Below are 18,945 nucleotides of genomic sequence, written 5' to 3'. Positions count from 1 at the left end.
ATATATATATATATATATTTAAATTTCTCTAAAAATTCTCCTTGTGGAAATCAAATTTGGTGGTTGTTTTCCTAGAGAAGTCTTGTGATAATCTCCTTAGCTCTCCTACCAGCCCTTGTGCTCCACAGTAAAACACCCCTGCATTCACGTTACGACCCGATATTAGATAAATTCTAGTCGAGTTTACGTGACGTGACTGTTAATGACCGAAACAAAGTAGAAATATAATCCAAAGTTCATCGATGTTATTTGAAATATCTCCCGTAACGACTTACCAACTCTTTGATCAGGGTGATTTATAGCAACACGCTTAAGGACATTACGCCAGTTCGGTCTAGCAAAATGAGTCTTCACCCTAGTCCCGGACACAATATCAACGCCATTCTTGGCATGGTTTAGATCTTGGAGCATGGTAATGAGGGCGGACCGAGCATCACCCTCTTCGTAAACGCTAGTGCAATAGTTGTGCAACTCGATCACTCTATCTCGGTCGTTCTCGGCGACTTCATCCATGACACCTCTAAACCATTCGAATGAGCCTTGCTCTCTTGTCACCCAGTAGAAGTAAGCTCGCTTTGTGACGAAAGGCTTGGCGTGCTTATCGGCGATGCCATTTTCGATGTCTTTTTGTTCCTTGATGTTGTTGAGTACATCCTTGACGATGCTGATCAGTGGCGTGGCGCCGATCCCCAGCCCCACGAGAAGAAGAACGTCGTATTGTTTGTAGTCTTGCGCCGGAGCTCCGTATGGTCCGTCTATCAACAGTCTTGGCAACCTAGAGTACCATTTTTAAAGTGAGAAAAATTGATGTTTTAAAGGAAAGTTTGAGAGGCGCTGTTGAAATAAGTACCTGATTTTGTTGCTGCTTTGGCCAATATCAGCCCTCAAAAGACCACTTTGATTAACAGATGGTGGCTGACATACCTGATGACAGAATAAGGCAACCTTTTTTCAAAATATTCACGAATCATGTCGGTAAGAGTCCAAACCTATTGCTAATAGATATTGTTCTCGGTGAACTTTTCCTTTCGGGCTACCCCTCAAAGTTTTTAAAACGCATCTCCTAGAGAGAGGTTTCCACACCCTTATAAAGAATGTTTCGTTCCCCTCTCCAACCGATGTGGGATCTCGCAATCCATTCCCCTTCGGGCCCAGCGTCCTCACTGACACTCGTTCCCCTCTCTAACAGATGTGGGATCTCGCAATCCATTCCCCTTTGGGCCCAGCGTCCTCACTGACACTCGTTCCCCTCTCTAACAAATGTGGGATCTCACAATCCACCCCCTTTCGAGGCCCAGCGTCCTCGCTGACACTCGTTCCCCTTTCCAACAGATGTGGGATCTCACAATCAATCCCCTTTCAGGGCCCAGCGTTCTCGCTGACACTCGTTCTCCTCTCCAATCGATGTGGGATCTCACAATCCACCCCCTTTCGGGGCCCAACATCCTCACTGATACTCATTCCCCTCTCCAACCAATGTGAGATCTCACAATCCACCCTCCTTCGGGGCCTAGCGTCCTTGCTGACACTCATTCTCTTCTCCAACCGATGTGGGATCTCACAATCCACCCTCTTCGGGGCCTAGCATCCTCATTGACCTTTGTTCCCCTCTCCAATCGATGTGGGATCTCACAATCCACCCCCTTTCGTGGCCCAGTGGTCTCGCTGACACTTGTTCCCCTCTCCAACCGATGTGGGATCTCACAATCCATCCCTTTTCAGGGCCCAGCGTTCTCGCTGACACTCGTTCCCCTCTACAACTGATGTGGGATCTCACAATCCACCCCCTTTCGGGACCCAACATCCTTGCTAACACTCATTCCCCTCTCCAACCGATGTGGGGTCTCACAATTCACCTCCTTCGTGGCCAGCGTCCTCGCTGGCACTCGTTCCCCTCTCCAATTGACGTGGGATCTCACTAAGTTCACTGAAAATTTCTTTGTTCTATAATCTTTCGAAAACGACATAATTCTACAAAAAGAATCACCTTAGAGAAAATGGTCTTGAGCTGTGAAGTCCAGTCTCCCACAGTCCGGATGTGAATGCTCAAGTAGTCATCCCCTGGAGCAGACGTGATCGAGAACGGATGCCTGCAACAAAACTTGATCAGGTCCATTCATTCCGATCAAACCAATCGTCATGGTCGATCACGATGATCACGGATCAGACAACGAATGTAGGATTTACCATTGAAAGGGAGAAATAGCAGAACAGTTCACAAATATGTACTGCCCACTTGTGTATTTAAAACCATGAGGCTTTGACATTTGCAATGCCAAAACATTTCCAGGATACACAGCAACCTGGGAGTTTTCTTGCTATCAGCATATAGTTCAAGGCACTTCAAACGAAAAGCAAAGAGTAAGGGTGTAGACCTTTGAGATCCTCACTGTTTTGTATCCCGACCGAAACGCACGAATCAATCTTTCACACGCGTATATCAAAACCGGGACAGCTAGATACATCCACGTCTGTCATTGACAATGAAACAAAATGTCATTGGGATGTCGTTCACTACGTGTTTTAGTTCGATTGAACGAGAACGCTCACCGTTTTTTTGTACCATTTCTTGGAAAGATAGAGGTAGTAGCCATGGATGATGAAGAGGACATAGACAATGATAAAGAGATGGTGAGAGTACCAGAAGGCATTGAAGCCTGTGAGTCTCTTGATGATTTTGGGGAGGTTCAGGCGGTTGCGGCGGAACCATGGCTGAGCCAAGGTGAATGCTATGATCATCAGCACCACCATCACCACCCCGGTCCACCCTTCCGTCCCCTTCACGAACCACCAATAGTTATTCGGTCGTACTTCACCGAAAAACGGCTTCATCGGTTCATATTGAGCGTCGGTCGCATGGAGTAGCTTTGGAAAGTCGCAGGTAAGATGTGCTCCAGCATGTAAAAGGACCCCAATGGCTATGCCAACAGCAATTACCTAAACCAAGCATATGCAAATAGATATTATTCACGGGTTGTTAATCTTACTCACCGAGTCTGTGAAATCTCATATCGGTAGGGAAAAAGAAAACATTTTTTTATAAGGGTGTGGAAACCTCTCTCTAGCAGACACGTTTTAAAAACCTTGAAGGGAAGCCCAAAAGAAAAGGACCAAAGAGGACAATATATGCGAGTGGTGGGCTTAGGCCGTTACAAATGATACCAGAGCCAGACACCCGGCGATGTGCCAGCGAGGAGGCTGACCTCCGAAGGGAGGTGAACACAAGGGGTGTGCCAGCAAGGACGTTGGACCCCGAAGGGGGGGATTGGGGTCCCACATCAATTGGAAAAGGGAACGAGCGTCAACAAAGACGCTGGGCCTGAAGGAGGGTAGATTGTGAGATCCCACATCAGTTGGGGAGGAGAACAAAACATTCTTTAAGCTGGGTCCGAAAGGGAGTGGATTGTGAGATCCCCAATCGGAGGAGGAGGAGAACAAAACATTCTTTATAAGGTGTGGAAACTTCTCCCTAGCAGACACATTTTAAAAACTTTGAGAGGAAGCCCGAAAGGGAAAGCTCTAAGAGGACAATATTTACCAACAGTGGCCTTGAACCATTACCAATGGTATCAGAGCCAGACACCAGACAATGTGTAAGCGAGGAGGCTAAGCCCCAAAGGGGGTGGACACGAGGGGTGTGCCAGCAAGGACGTTGAGCCTGAAGAGGGTGAATTGGGGGGGGTTCCCACATCGATTGGGTAAGGGAATGAGTACTAGCTAGAACGCTGGGCCCGAACAAAGCATTCTTTATATGGGTGTGGAAACATCTCCTTAACAGACTCGTTTTAAAAACAACCTAAAGAGAATAATATATTAGCGGTGGGCTTTGGCCCTTACACCATCACATACTCAGATTCAAAGCTATGTTATCAATTTGTTATAAGCAAAATGAAGCCAAGAATCAAAATGGTTAGATCATACAAATTTAAGAACTAAGACCCAATAAAACTCAGTGATCAAAACAAGATCTAAACCAATCATCTTCCACCTAAAACTCAAGCAACTTTTCACAGAGACAAATCATCAAACACTTTATGGGAAACATAAACAGTACCTTATGGAAGTTAACATTGTCATCAAAAGGGATAACAGCGCCAAGCTTGGTCTTACTCCGGAGCCAAGTAATGGTATTCCTACAAACAGGGAGAAGAACAATGGCCATATTGAACTTAAGGGTCTCAGCGGCGCCTTTGGCGGTGGTGACGCAGTAGCCCATGACATGGAAGACGGCCCGACGGCGGTACTGGACGAACTTCCAGGCGAAAAGAGCGGCGCAAATGGCGAGCCATAGAGAGAAGATCCAAATGCGCTTCCGATTGTCCTCAACGAAGTAGCGGAGTGAGCGGTAGGTGCGCTTGATGGGGTTGTATTCCTTGGTGGGGACGAGCTTTTGGCTCAGTAGTTGGCTCAGCACTCGGCTGTCCGTTACGCGGTTCCTGGCCGATGCTTGGTTTGGCGCTTGCAGGAGTAGCATTTCCAAATTGTATAGCTGAATCAAAATTTTACTAAATGCTACGTTAATAAAAATATATTTTCAATTTTTTTTTTTTAATAATACCCTTATTTAAAAAATAAAAACAAAAAAAATATCCTTATTAATCTTAATTAAAAAAATATATCCCTCAATTTTAAAAAGTTTTAATAATAATCCATTTTTATATTTAATTTTAATTTTAAAAAATACACTAGTGTTTAAAAAGTTTTAATAATACTCAACTTTTAAATTTATTTAATTTATATATATATATATATATATATATATATATTAATTTTAATTAAAAAACATTTAAAAAATACCCTTAAATTTTAAAAAGTTTTAATAATACTCTACTTTTAAATTTATTTATTAATATATATATTAATTTTAATTGAAAAAAAATTAAAAATACTCTTAAATTTCAAAAAGTTTTAATAGTACTCCACTTTTAAATTTCTTTTAAATTTTTTTATTAATATATATATATCTATATATATAAATTTTAATTAAAACGTTTAAAAAATACCCTTAAATTTTAATTTTTTTTAATAAAACTCGACTTTTAAATTTATTTTAATTTTTTTATTAATATATATATTAATTTTAATTAAAAAACGTTTAAAAAATACCTTAAATTTTAAAAAGTTTTAATAATACTCCACTTTTAAATTTATTTTTAAATATTTTTATTAATATATATATATATATATATATATTAATTTTAATTAAAAAACATTTCAAAAATACCCTTTAAATTTTAAATTTTTTAATAATACTCCACTTTTAAATTTATTTTAAATTATTTTTATTAATATATATATATATATATTAAAATTTATTTTAAAATAATATATATATTAAAATTTATTTTAAAATAATATATATATATATATATATTTAATTAAAAAAAATACACTAGTGTTTAAAAAAATCCTTAGATTTTAATTTTTTTAATAATACTCCATTTTTAAATTTATTTTAATTTTTTTATTAATATATATATATATATATATATATATATATATATATATATATATATATTAATTTTAATTAAAAATGGTCGAAAAATATCATTAAATTTTAAAAAGTTTTAATAGTAATCAACTTTTAAATTTTAAATTTTTATTAATATATATATATATATATTAAAAATACCAATAACATTTTTTAACTTATATAAAAAAAGTTTTAATTTTTATTTATTTATTTATTTTTTTGTGGATGGAAAACGTCTATATATATTTCATAGATTATTTCTAAATTATTTAATGTTATTTAAATTATTTAATGTTATTTTTAAAAGTTTATGAGTATTTTTGAACATGATACTAACGATTTCATCCCGTCGACAAGAGTATTTATGTAATTTTTTCTTAAAAATAAATAAGGTATTTTTGAAGTTTTTAAAATATTTAAAGGTATTTTTTTAAATATTATTTAATATCATTGACGTGTTCATTGAAATCACTATTTACATACCTCGATATATCCGAGGTTGTCGGGGTCCAACTCTTCCATAATCAGAGCAGCATATTCTTCTGCGTCGTCTTGGATTTTTGATAACTTATTCGCCGAAGCACTTAATGCAATAATCTGAAAAAAAAAATAAATTAAAAAAAATAATAATAAAAATATATATATATATATTACAAATTCTTTTTAATAATATTATAAATTTTATAATAATTTAAGAATGGGAAGAATTTTTTTTAGAATGCTCGTATGATCAGAGAATCCAACCAATTAAGACTACTCAACCCTAGATTTGGGTTGGGTTAAATATATATATATTTCAGTTGGAGTGTATTGAATTTTTTAAGAATAAAAAGATTCGGGTCGATTTAAGGGTTGACATTTTTTTGGGTCAAGTCGACCAAATCTAAAATAGTGTTACAATCCAACGTAATCGTACCTTACTTTTAAGATTATTAAAAAAATATTAAAAATATTTAATATTTGCGACTGGTGTTAGTATTATGACTCAGTTGATATTTGAAAGTTACTGGATTTTAGGCAGAACGTAATCGTACCTTACTTTTAAGATTATTAAAAAAATATTAAAAATATTTAATATTTGCGACTGGTGTTGGTATTATGACTCAAGTTACTGGATTTTAGACAGATAAGTAAGATTTTTTTAAATATTTAAAAAAAAAAAAAAAATCCTATAATCCAATATATTTATTATAAATGAAATAAAATATTAAAAAAATTAAATTAATAAAAATATTTTGAACTTATATAAAAAAAATAAAAAATAAAAAATAAAAAAATATTTCTACAGTTATTATTATTATTATGAATTATCTTCCCTCCAATTACCTCTTTGACTTCTTTTCCGGTAATGCGGCCATCGGCATTCTTGTCCACCCTGCACGATCGTACCATTTTGTAAGAGAAGGTTCTGCTTCAAAGAATCTCCAAATCCATGGCCATTCTAGAGAGAGAAGATTCAGAGAAGAGAGAGAGAGAGAGAGAGAGAGAGAGACTGATTCTTACATATCGAAGAAGATTTGAAGCCTTGCATCGAAGCTTTCATCGCTAATTTGCTCCCAAAATTCACGAAGTTCCCCCTTGGTTATGGAGGTCGAAGTTATGCTTCTTCTTCGAGCCAACGCCTCGAATAACTCGCCGGCGAACTCGCTTGACTCGTTCATGCCTGATCCATCATCGAATCAACAACTTCGATTGGTCAGATTCACAAGCATTGTTCAAATTTGAGAAAATAATTGTGATGTAGTTGTTTTATATATATACCTATGCATCTTGCGAACAACGACTTCGGAAGCTCTCCGTTAATGGCGAGTTCATTGAATCGATTCTCAATCTCTGACCAGGCTTCGCTTCCGACGCTTTTGGTCATGAATCGGAGGCCATTTAGGGCACGACTTGCGCCAGATTTTGTTCTGTCGATTCTGTTGAAGCTTTTGGAGGATGTCATCCGTTTCAGTTCCTGTGATACTTGCTTCAATTTGAACGACAATTGAGAGCTTAGCGTGGGGCGTTTTGTCTCCAATCGGCTCGCTAGCATTGCCGTCTCTGAATCTCCTCCTTTGATGTTCTGAACCGAGACTGAGTCGTCGCGAACGTCTAAGGTAATCTCGACGTACTGATCGTCGTCTTTGATTCTCATAGTGCTTCTTGTGCTGCTGCTGTAACTGTTGGTTCTTTTGTAGGCGACAGAAGGTCCTGGTAACGGACCGCTGAAGGCAACTCGTTTGGAGCTCCCTGTGCTCTCTGTGTCTGACCATGAATCTGCAGGTTTGTTTTCTTCGCCCTCCATTGTTGGATCTGAATCTGATCTCTCTGTTTCTTGTATGCACTGTAACACGCACACCAGGTGTTTGTTGTTATGCCTGAGAGACAGAAAAGTTCGAAAAAGTTAGAGCCATCAACCCAATTATTAAAAAGCCAAAAATGTTGACTCTCTAAGGATAGTTTGGGCTTTTCAAATCTTATTACAAGTTACAATAATTCCACCACTCTCCATTCATGTCTCTGCCCAATGAACAAAAGAAACTCATAGGATAAAGTAAAACAAACAATCACATGGTTTAGTTCGGGAAAATGGGTGTTATCCTAGTAGCTAGCTCGTGATAAACTACACACAAATCCATGCCTAGAGAAGACTCTATGAGCAGGAAGAAGGAGAATCAAGAATATTAGAAAATAACCCAAAAGAACACTAGTGATTACAAACCAAAGAAATCAAGAGGAGCTTTGGAAGAAAAACTAAGATAATTAGGAGAAAAGTTTAATTTGAATGTGAGCTGACCTTCTAAGTTTTAAGTTCTGGATGATTCAGTAATGGAAAATGGGTGTTATCCTAATAGCTATCTCGTGAAAAACTATACACAAATCCATGCCTAGAGAAGAGACTATGAGCAGGAAGAGGAGAATCAATAATCTTAGGATGTAACCCAAAAGAACACAAATGATTGCAAAACAAAGAAATCAAAGAGGAGCCTTGAAAGAAAAACTAAGATAATTAAGAGAAAAGTTTGATTTGAATGTGAGCTGACCTTCTGAGTTTTGAGTTCTGGATGATTCAGTACTGGAAAATGGGTGTTATCCTAATAGCTATCTCGTGAAAAACTACACACAAATCCATGCCTAGAGAAGAGAAAAATGGGTGTTATCCTAATAGCTATCTCGTGAAAAACTACACACAAATCCATGCCTAGAGAAGAGACTATGAGCAGGAAGAGGAGAATCAATAATCTTAGGATGTAACCCAAAATCCATGCCTAGAGAAGAGACTATGAGCAGGAAGAGGAGAATCAATAATCTTAGGATGTAACCCAAAAGAACACAAATGATTACAAAACAAAGAAATCAAAGAGGAGCCTTGGAAGAAAAACTAAGAAGAAAAACTAAGAGAATTAAGAGAAAAGTTTGATTTGAATGTGAGCTGACCTTCTGAGTTTTGAGTTTGGATGATTCAGTACTGAAAAATGGGTGTTATCCTAATAGCTATCTCGTGAAAAACTACACACAAATCCATGCCTAGAGAAGAGACTATGAGCAGGAAGAGGAGAATCAATAATCTTAGGATGTAACCCAAAAGAACACAAATGATTACAAAACAAAGAAATCAAAGAGGAGCCTTGGAAGAAAAACTAAGAGAATTAAGAGAAAAGTTTGATTTGAATGTGAGCTGAGCTTCTGAGTTTTGAGTTCTGGATGATTCAGTACTGGAAAATGGGTGTTATCCTAATAGCTATCTCGTGAAAAACTACACACATTCCATGCCTAGAGAAGAGACTATGAGCAGGATGAAGGAGAATAAGATAACCCAAAAGAACACTAATGATTACAAAACAAAGAATTCAAGAGGAGTTTTGGAAGAAAAACTAAGAGAATTAAGAGAAAAGTTTGATTTGAACGTGAGCTGACCTTCTGAAGTTTTGAGTTCTGGATTTGGAAAATCTGTAGTCGTTTTTGGTGGTGAAAGGTTGTGAAGTTTCAGGGGAGAAGGGAAAGAGGTTTATAGTTGACGAGGGATTTGGAGGGTGAGGAACATTATTATTCAAAGTTGATGGGTTTAATTCTATGGGCGCATCTGGGATGTGTTGGGGGAGTGAGTGGGTTTGTTGGCCATTAAGCTGTTTTGTGTGTTCTTACAAGAACTTGTGTTAATATATATCCACACTTGGTCAATCTTGACAAACACTGTTGCAATATAACGAACAAGGGAGGAAAAGAAAGAGGACACGAACGCCAACTTTACCCATAATGACCCACCACACTGATGATGACCTTGTTAAGATTGGGAAAATGTGGTAAATTTCTTTTATGAACTTGGGCAATGCTTTAATACTTTTGCATGTACTTCAAAAATATTAATGGAAGGTTTTAAATATGTTGTTATCACTTCCGTTACAAATAGTATCAGAGTCAGATATTGGGCGATATGCTAGTGAGGAGGATGAACCCCAAAGGAGTGGGCACGAGGCGGTGTGCTAATAAGGACGTTGGCCCCAAAGGGGAGTAGATTTGGGAGGTCCCACATCGATTAGAGAAGGGAACGAGTGCTAGCGAGGACGCTGTGGCTCGAAGGGGGGTTGGATTATAAGATCTCACATCGGTTGGGGAAGAGAATTAACATTGTTTAGAAGGGTGTAGAAATCTCTCCCTAGCATACCCGTTTTAAAACTGTGAGGATGACGGCGATATGTAACGGAACAAAGCGGACAATATCTAATAGCGGTGGGCTTGAACTATTACATTTGTGAAATCAAAGTGACATGATATTTAAAACAAAAATTGATGTATTATCACATGACCTTCCAATCATTAACGAAATTTTTTAATGAAGATTTGATTTAAAAAATGAAACTTGAAACTTTGAAATATTTGGTTTGCATGTGACAATGATTTTATTTTAATTCTTCGTATGGTTTTTGAATATTATTATTTTTGTTTAATATTATAATCTGTCTTTTTTTATATATATAAATATATACATATTATATATACTACCGCTAACAGATATTGTCTTTTTTGGGTTTTAAAACACGTCTATTAGGGGATAGGTTTCCACACCTTTATAAAGGGTGTTTTGTTTTCCTCTCCAACCAATGTAGGACATCACAATCCACCTCCCTCCGAGGCCTAGCGTCCTTGCTCGCTCTCATTCCTTTCTCCAGTTGATGTGGGACCACCACCAAATCCACCCCCCTTCGAGGCCCAACATCTTCACTGGCACATTGCCTCGTGTTTACCCCCCTTCGGGGAATAGTGAGAAGGCTAACACATCGTCCGGTGTCTGACTTTAATACCATTTGTAACAACCCAAGCCCACTACTAGCAGATATTGTCGTCTTTGGGCTTTCCCTTTCGGGATTCCCCTCAAAGGTTTAAAACGCGTCTACTAGGGGAAGGTTTCCACACCCTTATAACGGGTGTTTTGCTCTCCTCCCCAACCAATGTGAGACATCACAATCCACCCCCTTTCAGGGCCTAGCGTCCTTCCTGGCACTCGTTCCTTTCTCCAGTCGATGTGGGACCACCACCAAATCCACCCCCCTTCGAGGCCCAACGTCCTTACTATCACACCGCCTCGTGTCTACCCCCTTTCGGGAAACAGCGAGAAGGCTGACACATCGTCCAGTGTCTGACTCTAATACCATTTATAACAACTCAAGCCCACCGCTAGCAGATATTGTCCTCTTTAGACTTTTCCTCTCGGGATTCCCCTCAAAGGTTTAAAACGCGTCTACTAGGGGAAGGTTTCCACACCCTTATAACGGGTATTATATTCTCCTCTCCAACCAATGTCGGATATCACTAAATATATATATAGCTATATATATATATATATATTTTTTTGTGGTGTTGAGTGTAGCACCAAACTCAAGGTAATATTAAAAAGATTGATTTAATGAATAGAAAAAGAAGACAAAGAGTATCATAGAAGAAGTTAAAAAGGAGGAGGATGTGACAAACAATTGGTTGCCAACTAGCTCACCTACTACATAACTAAAATGCATCATCATCATCATCATGTGCACTTCCCTCTCAAACCATATACTTTTTCATACCTCAAATTAATCAAATTAGTTGACATTTTAGTCCTAATCATTCTCCCCCTCATCATAATTGGATAAGAGATTGTTATTTTTCTTAACTAAAATCTTTTGGCCAATTCTTTTTTTTCTTCTTCTCTTTTGTTTTATTTTTTTGTGTTGAAAATTTGTTCATGATTGATAAGAACATGGCTTTTATTATTAGATTTGTTCTTGGGATTTAGGTATAGCTTTGAAATATAAACAATATATTTAATGTAGTGGCGTCGGTTTTTTTATAATTATGTTGCAGCTAATGAGTGAAAGTGTTAAAAATTAGGGGCGTTTATATGTCTGGAGAATACGACCAATTCAGACTATCTGACCCAAATCATAAAGGTTAGATTGTCACGACCCAATTTTTTAGGCTTTGAATCTCGGACCGTGACTAAAAAGACTAATACATCCTGTTTGGCAGAAAGACGGACATTCTTTGCTCATTATCAAACAATCACTTATTCACAAATCTCGTGTGAGGCTAATAGTTTAAATTTTCCATCTCATGGAAAACCCTTTTTGCTCTGCTTAGCCCTATCCCCCCGTAGGAGTATTTTAGTAATAGGTTCTATAGGAAATGGACGATCCTATTTGGTCAAATTAGCGACAAACTCCTATCTTGAAAACCCTTTTCGTTCCGTTTAGCCCTATCCCCTCGTAGGGGTATTTTAGTGATGAGTTCTATAGGAACTGGACGGTCCTATTTGGTAAAATACCTAGCGACAAACTCCTATTTTCCTTTCATTACAGTATTTTTGAACAAGTTCCCGGATAACAACTCTACGGGTTTTCTTATTGATGATAGTGACGAAAGCGAAATCAAATAAAAATAAAAGTAAAATAAAATTCTGATAAAATTTAAATAAGAAAAAAAGTCAACAATACTACAATCAAATACAAAATTAAATTCAATTATAAGACGATGTTGTTCAAAATATTACAAATGAGGAATACAATTATAAAAGAGAATATAAAGACTCCAAAATGTAAAAATGGATTGACGCTCTGGAACAACCCCGTTGTGATCACACAACTCTCGAACGCTCTTCCACCTCAACTGACAGCCTGCAAAAACTTGAAAAAGAAAGGAGAAAGGGATTCATATAAAAATACTCGGTAAACAACCTACTTAATCAAAATCAAGGAACCATGAAAATTTTTCAAACAAATCAAACGTAACGTGTTGGAGTTTTGGAGAAAAAGGTCACTTTCGAACAGATTGTACAAGACCAAAGAGGAAGCATAATCACAAATCGAAGGATGATAAAGATTCTATGAATTCAGTAGAAGACATTGAGGATTCTCTAATCTTTAGCGTGGACAATCTGATTGAATTCTGGATTTTGGATTACGGTGCATCTTTTCATTCGTCTCCAAACAAGGAGATGTTTCAGAATTTCAAATCTGAATATTTCAAGAAGACATCTTGCCGACAACAAATCTTTGGAGATTGAAGGAAAGGGGATGTCTGTATAAAAACTCCCACAGAAAATCAATGACATTAAACGATGTCAGATATATTTTTGGTCTTAAGAAAACCCTGATCTCTATTGGTTAGTTGGATAACACAAGTTATGCAACCGAGTTTGGAAAGAGTTCATGGAAGATCGTGAATGGTGCTATGGTGATAGCATGTGCACAAAATTTGGAACCTTATACACTACTGCAGGGTGTATAAACATGGCTGCTGTTGCTGAGAGTGCTTCACGTTCAAGTCTATGACACAATAGACTTGGACATATGAATGTCAAAAGAATGAAGATGTCGGTTGCGAAAGGAGTTTTAGAAGACCTGAAATCTATTGATATGGGTCCTTGTGAGAGCTGCATTATTGGCAAATAGAATCAAATTAGTTTCACAAATGCTGCCAGAGAATTGAATAAAGTGCGATTGGAAATGGTCCATACAAACATTTGGGTACCATCTCTTGTTCCATTAATTGGAGAATCAAAGTTCTACGTCACTTTCATCAATGATTTCAGCAGGGAAGTTATGAGTTTATTTCCTGAAACACAAAGTCATATGTGTTTGCCACCTTAAAGAAGTGGAAAGTTAAAGTTGAAAATCAGACGGGTTTGAAGATTAAATGCTTGATGTTTGACAATGGAGGAGAGTACGACAAGTTAGAGTTTAAAACAATTTGTGCAGGGAGTTAGACTAACGAGGACAATTCTTGTAAGACAAGACAAAATGGTATTACAGAAAGTAGGGGTGTACATGGTCCGGGTTAAGTTGGGTTGAGAGATTTTTTTGACCAAACCCAAAAGTTCGGGTTGGTTGGATTGGTAACCCAACCCGACCCGAAAATTTTCACAACCCAACCCTCTATTTTTGGGTTGGATTTTCCGGCTAACTTTTTTTAAGTTTTTTTATTTATTCACAATTTATAATTATTCGATATAATCTTAGATAAAAAATATTAAAAGTTCACACACACGAAACAATCTTTAATATTAAAAAAAAAAAAAACAAATTCATCGACAACAATAAGAAAAAATTGTAACGTCTCAACATTATTTAACAAAAATTGATTATAAAATTTAAAAAAAATAAATGATTAATTTAAAAAAACTATATAATAAAAATACCTTCAAAATCATATTAAATAACCTATCATAAATCATATTTTTAAATTAAAACAAAACTTATGAGTGTGATTTGTTAGTTAATAGTATAAAGATAGAATAAATAGATATTTGTTAATTTATTTACGTTATAGACAATATGGACTCAACCCAAGCATGGAATATCTTAGTAAGCCCGAATTGCCATTCTGACAGACCTTTACATACGACAGAGTTCTCAATGTTATTTATAAGTTTTATTCTCGGTTTCGGGTCTAACTCGAGTTTTTTATTCTATGAACCAGAAACCGAACCGAGTCACTTTGGGTCCAGAAAAATCAATCCAACTCAACCCAAAAGATTAATCCAACCCAACCTAACCCAGCCCCTATAATTCAGGTTAGGTTGGTTCGGGTTGTCGGGTTAGATGTACATCCCTAACAGAAAGGATGAACAAAATATTGAATGAGTGGGCAAAGAGAGCATGAGAATTTATTATGCATTACAAAAGACATTTTGGGTTGATGCTGTGAATACAACCATCTATTTGATGAATAAAGGGCCCTCAGTACCCTTGGAGTTTGAAGTGTCAGACGAAGTATGGATATGAAAAGAACTCAAGTACTCTCACTCGAGAACTTTTGATTGCACTGCGTATGTTCACGTTGATCCAGAGAAGAGACACAGGCTTGATGCTAAAGTTGTAAAGTGCTATTTCATAGGCTATGATTTTGACATGTTTGGGTACAGATCTTGGGATGACAAGAATAGGAAAATCCTAAGATATTGTGACGTGACCGAGCTTGAGTTGCAGAAAAACTCACCCAGTGTTGTTACAACAAAAGCTCAAGCTGAAGAACCAGACGTGGAGCAAGTGATACCTAAACAGATGCTGAGGAGATCATCTAGAACTATCAGAGCACCATATAGATATTCATCTTCACTACACTATATGTTGCTTACTGACAAAGGAGAACCAGAGTCCTTTGAATCTGACATGACTAAGTTTAGGGCACGACTCTGATACCATGTTAGGAATCACGACTCTCCATAATGGTATGATATTGTCCACTTTGAGCATAAGCTCTCATGACTTTACTTTGGGCTTCCCAAAAATGCCTCATACCAATCGATTATAAACCCATGATCATTCTCTAAATTAACTTTCATCAAACAGGAGCAAGCCATGGATGATGAAATGAACAAGAATAATACGTGGACGTTGACTGAGTTACCTATAAGAAAAAGAGCTCTATTGAACAAATGGTGTTTAGAATCAAGGCTGAACCGGATGGAAAAAAGAGGTTCAAGGCTCGGTTAGTAGGTAAAGAATATTCACGAAGGAAAGATATTGATTATGTTGAGATGTTTTCTCCTATTGTGAAATTAATTACTATTCGAATTTTACTGAGTATTGTTACATCGGTGAATTTGCATCTTGAGCAAATATATGTAAAAACGTCTTTACATAGAGATCTAGATGAGAAGATTTATATGCCCGACCAAAAGGGTTTGCAGCTCTAGACGAGGAAGACGATTATTATCTCTCCAATATGCCTCTCATTCTTGAACTTCTTTTTGTCTTTTTTTAATATATTTATTTATAAGTCCAAATATAATAATAATAAGTTATATGAAAACCTTGGGACGACCTCTCTCTGATTGCCAACTCGAGAATGCTCCTCCTCCTTTTTGGTAGTCAGTGGAAACCTAAAAAGAAAAATAGAACGGGACGATTATAAAAGTATTCTGTAAGCAGCCTATTTATACGTTCTCACGTCCAATTCATAATAAGTTACCGTGGACTTTCCTTTGGGCCCTTGGAAGTTTGGACCTAAGTTTTATGGCTATCTGAGTATTTGGGAATATCTCGAAATTTTGAGCGACTCTCTTGCTTATCACATACCCAATTGGGGTCTAGAAGTTGTTCATTGAGTTTTAACGCCGTAGATCTATCGAACAACTTGTCTCATCTCTATGTTGACTAACTTTTCTATTTTTAGGCGTAGTTAGCTTGCATTGGTGTAGCAAAGAATGATTGGTATGGTGTCGTAAATGTTTGAACAGATGACATCATCTCATCTAAACATTATCTATGTAAGATTAGCATACGACCCTTAAACATGGCCATAAAGTTGTACTAAATCTGGGGGAGCGGCCGTGTACGAAGGCCAAACTACTAAGTTTAGTTGTATGGTTTCTCGTCCCTCTCATATGGATTTATGGTGGCATGACCCTTTTCAGTAGGCTTGGGGCCATTTCCACCCATACTAGGGACACTCATCCTAAACTACTACCCATGTAGTCCCTAGTCCCCTCTCACGACCGATTCACGACATTGTGGTCCGCCCTTTTACTTGCTTTACACTCAATAGTAGCTTAAGTAGCCTCATTACATTATCCTATTTGATTGATCTGGTCAAGCTCATCGATATGGGTTGGTTTGACCTTGGTTGCCAAACCATGCTATAAGGTACTGGAGAAAATAAGAAGTGATCTTCGCTATATGATATTGTTCACACTACTAGTAAGCCTACTAAGCTTTAGTAGTCATTCTTATATGTTATATACGGGTTTACTAGGTTCTTAGGGCGTGTAGGCAACTTAAACCTCAAATTTATATTTTTTCAAGATACTCGGGACTAGCTCCTCGGGACTAGCTCCTCGGGACTAATCTAATTTATGGGAGCACTATGGTCTTGACCACTGATCACCACTCACAATCTTAGGGTGCTCGGTCTACTAAAATATTCTAACTGGGCCAATGTTGGTATATCAATGTATGCTTTACTAGGGAGATAATCGTATTAGTAAAGCACAAAATACATAATCTACGGATTTATGCAATCTCTATGGTGATATAATACTTGTAACGAATAAAAAAAAAAAAAAAAAAGAGAGAGAAGTCACTAGAAATCGCGAGATTTCCACCAAGCGTCGTGGATCTCGCAAGGAACCGTTCCCCCATGCCTTCATAACTCCCCTAAAGCCGCCCTCCATAGCAAACCTGCAATACGAGAGAAACAAAGAAAAAAAGGAAAGGGAAATCGAAAAACGGAGAGAATAGGGACGAGTTGGAAATCATCAGTGTGTGATGGTAATCGATGACGATAGTACAAAAGGAAAGTCAGAGAGACGTGTGAGAGGAGAGAATAGGCACGAGTTGGCAATCATCGATGTGTGACGGTCATCGGTGATGATAGTACAAAAGGAGAGTCAGAGAGACGTGTGACAAAAGATAACAACCGAATTTTGGCCAAAAAAATGGACTTGGAAGCAGGAAAAAGAGAGAGAAACCGATCAGAGTTAGGGTTTCAATTTCGCGTGAAAATGGGTGAAGGAAACGAAACTCGTGTCGGACTTAACCAACAAGTGAAACCCACGACCCAATAACAATGAGTGCATGTGATTGTACTTCCTGGCCTCGACCGTGAGACTACTTATTATATATTTTTAAGTATGCAAACCACATTTACTATTTTTACCGTTTTTTTTTACCGATTTACTATTATGTAATTTTTTACTCGTTTTCACCCTTATTACCATTCCCTTTACCGTTTTTTTTTTACCGATTTACTATTATGTAATTTTTTACTCGTTTTCACCCTTATTACCATTCCCTCATCTAAAGGGTCCCTCAATAAACTAATCAACACCCAATGTTTGAACATATGCCTTTTCACACACATAATAATAAATGCTCATAAATATGTTTGTCTAGAGATGGCAATGCAAAAATATAACACAAAATGATTGTATCAATTATTGTCGCTCACCTTTACTTATTTCGACTAAAAAAATACTCGTGATTTGAAACGGGTGAATAATATACGATCAAAATTTTAAAATCTTCTAAGATCCCGTTGTCCATTCTCGACTTTCTAAGTAAAAGCTATTTTCACATCGCTGTCACAATCATTCACAATACAAACGACACAAACTACCTTGTTACAACCAGAGGACGAGCAGCGGTACCAGGGTGATAAGCTTGAGGATTAGGCGTCTCAGGGGCGAAGGAGTCTGAGGTGTCGGGGGACTTGCTTGTGTGCTTCTAACGAGGATACCTCAGCGAGATCCTGAGCATTGTTTGGGAAAGTAAAAGTTGAGTTTTCAATGTTGTGTTCGACTTAGATTATAGTTGAACTATTTTTAATTGTTTTTTAGTTCAATAAAGTGTTAGGTTTATGGGTTTATAAATAAGGAACACGATCTCCGTTGGCATGAGGTATTTTGTGTTAGGATCGCACAACAACGCACACACTCGATCTAGATGAACACAAAGAACAAGATAGAGAAAATGGAAGGGCACACACTCGATCTACATGAACACAAAGAACATATAGAGAAAATGCAAGAAGAATATTGGCTAAAGGATTTGTATTGATGACTTCAAGTATGTACCGTAAGAGAGAATACAGAAAGTACACCTGTTCAGCTTACTATATATACCTTTACCAAATTTACCCATCTACTATATATAACTATCTACCATATAGCTTTATCGTATATATATATATATATATTATTTAGCTTACTATATATACTTTGTCCAAGATTTACCCATCTACTATATATAACTATCTACATATATAGCTTTGTCGGACATCGAATATAACTTTTTTACTATACATAGCTATTTACTATTTATGACAATTTATTTATACGAGGATCTTATTCTGATATTAGAATCATGCTCTTGACTAAGTCATTTTAGTAAAATCCCGTGTCAGAACAAAGAAGTTGTAAGCTTCAAAGGTGTAGTCAAAAGTGACTCAAGTGTCGAACAAAGGGTGTACTTTGTTCAATGGTTCTAAATAATGAGTCGAGTCTCGATTAAGAG

At 37.0% G+C, this 18,945-nt stretch overlaps 1 protein-coding gene and 1 long non-coding RNA gene across 2 annotated transcripts; one reads left to right on the top strand and one right to left on the bottom strand.

Annotated features, from left to right (window-relative positions):
• Positions 1-9,549, bottom strand: LOC111462068 (respiratory burst oxidase homolog protein B-like). Its single transcript, XM_023105746.1, has 13 exons — positions 9,374-9,549; positions 7,235-7,833; positions 6,977-7,136; positions 6,800-6,848; positions 5,957-6,070; positions 4,055-4,489; positions 2,551-2,937; positions 2,376-2,471; positions 2,188-2,303; positions 1,988-2,090; positions 851-924; positions 276-775; positions 1-138 (listed from the first exon to the last, which is right to left on the bottom strand). Exons 2-13 carry the CDS (start codon positions 7,758-7,760, stop codon positions 29-31), a joined length of 2,670 nt encoding a protein of 889 aa, XP_022961514.1. The 5' UTR covers positions 7,761-7,833; positions 9,374-9,549; the 3' UTR covers positions 1-28.
• LOC111462070 lies at positions 7,454-18,200 on the top strand. The gene is made up of 3 exons (XR_002713697.1): positions 7,454-7,572; positions 7,654-7,738; positions 18,064-18,200. It is a non-coding gene; the product is annotated as an uncharacterized LOC111462070 (long non-coding RNA).
• Positions 18,201-18,945: the final 745 nt, after the last annotated feature.

Source organism: Cucurbita moschata, unplaced genomic scaffold (genome assembly GCF_002738365.1).
Source record: "Cucurbita moschata cultivar Rifu unplaced genomic scaffold, Cmos_1.0 Cmo_Scf00026, whole genome shotgun sequence".
Taxonomy (NCBI): Eukaryota; Viridiplantae; Streptophyta; class Magnoliopsida; order Cucurbitales; family Cucurbitaceae; genus Cucurbita; species Cucurbita moschata.
This window is presented reverse-complemented; position numbering and strand designations above follow the sequence as displayed.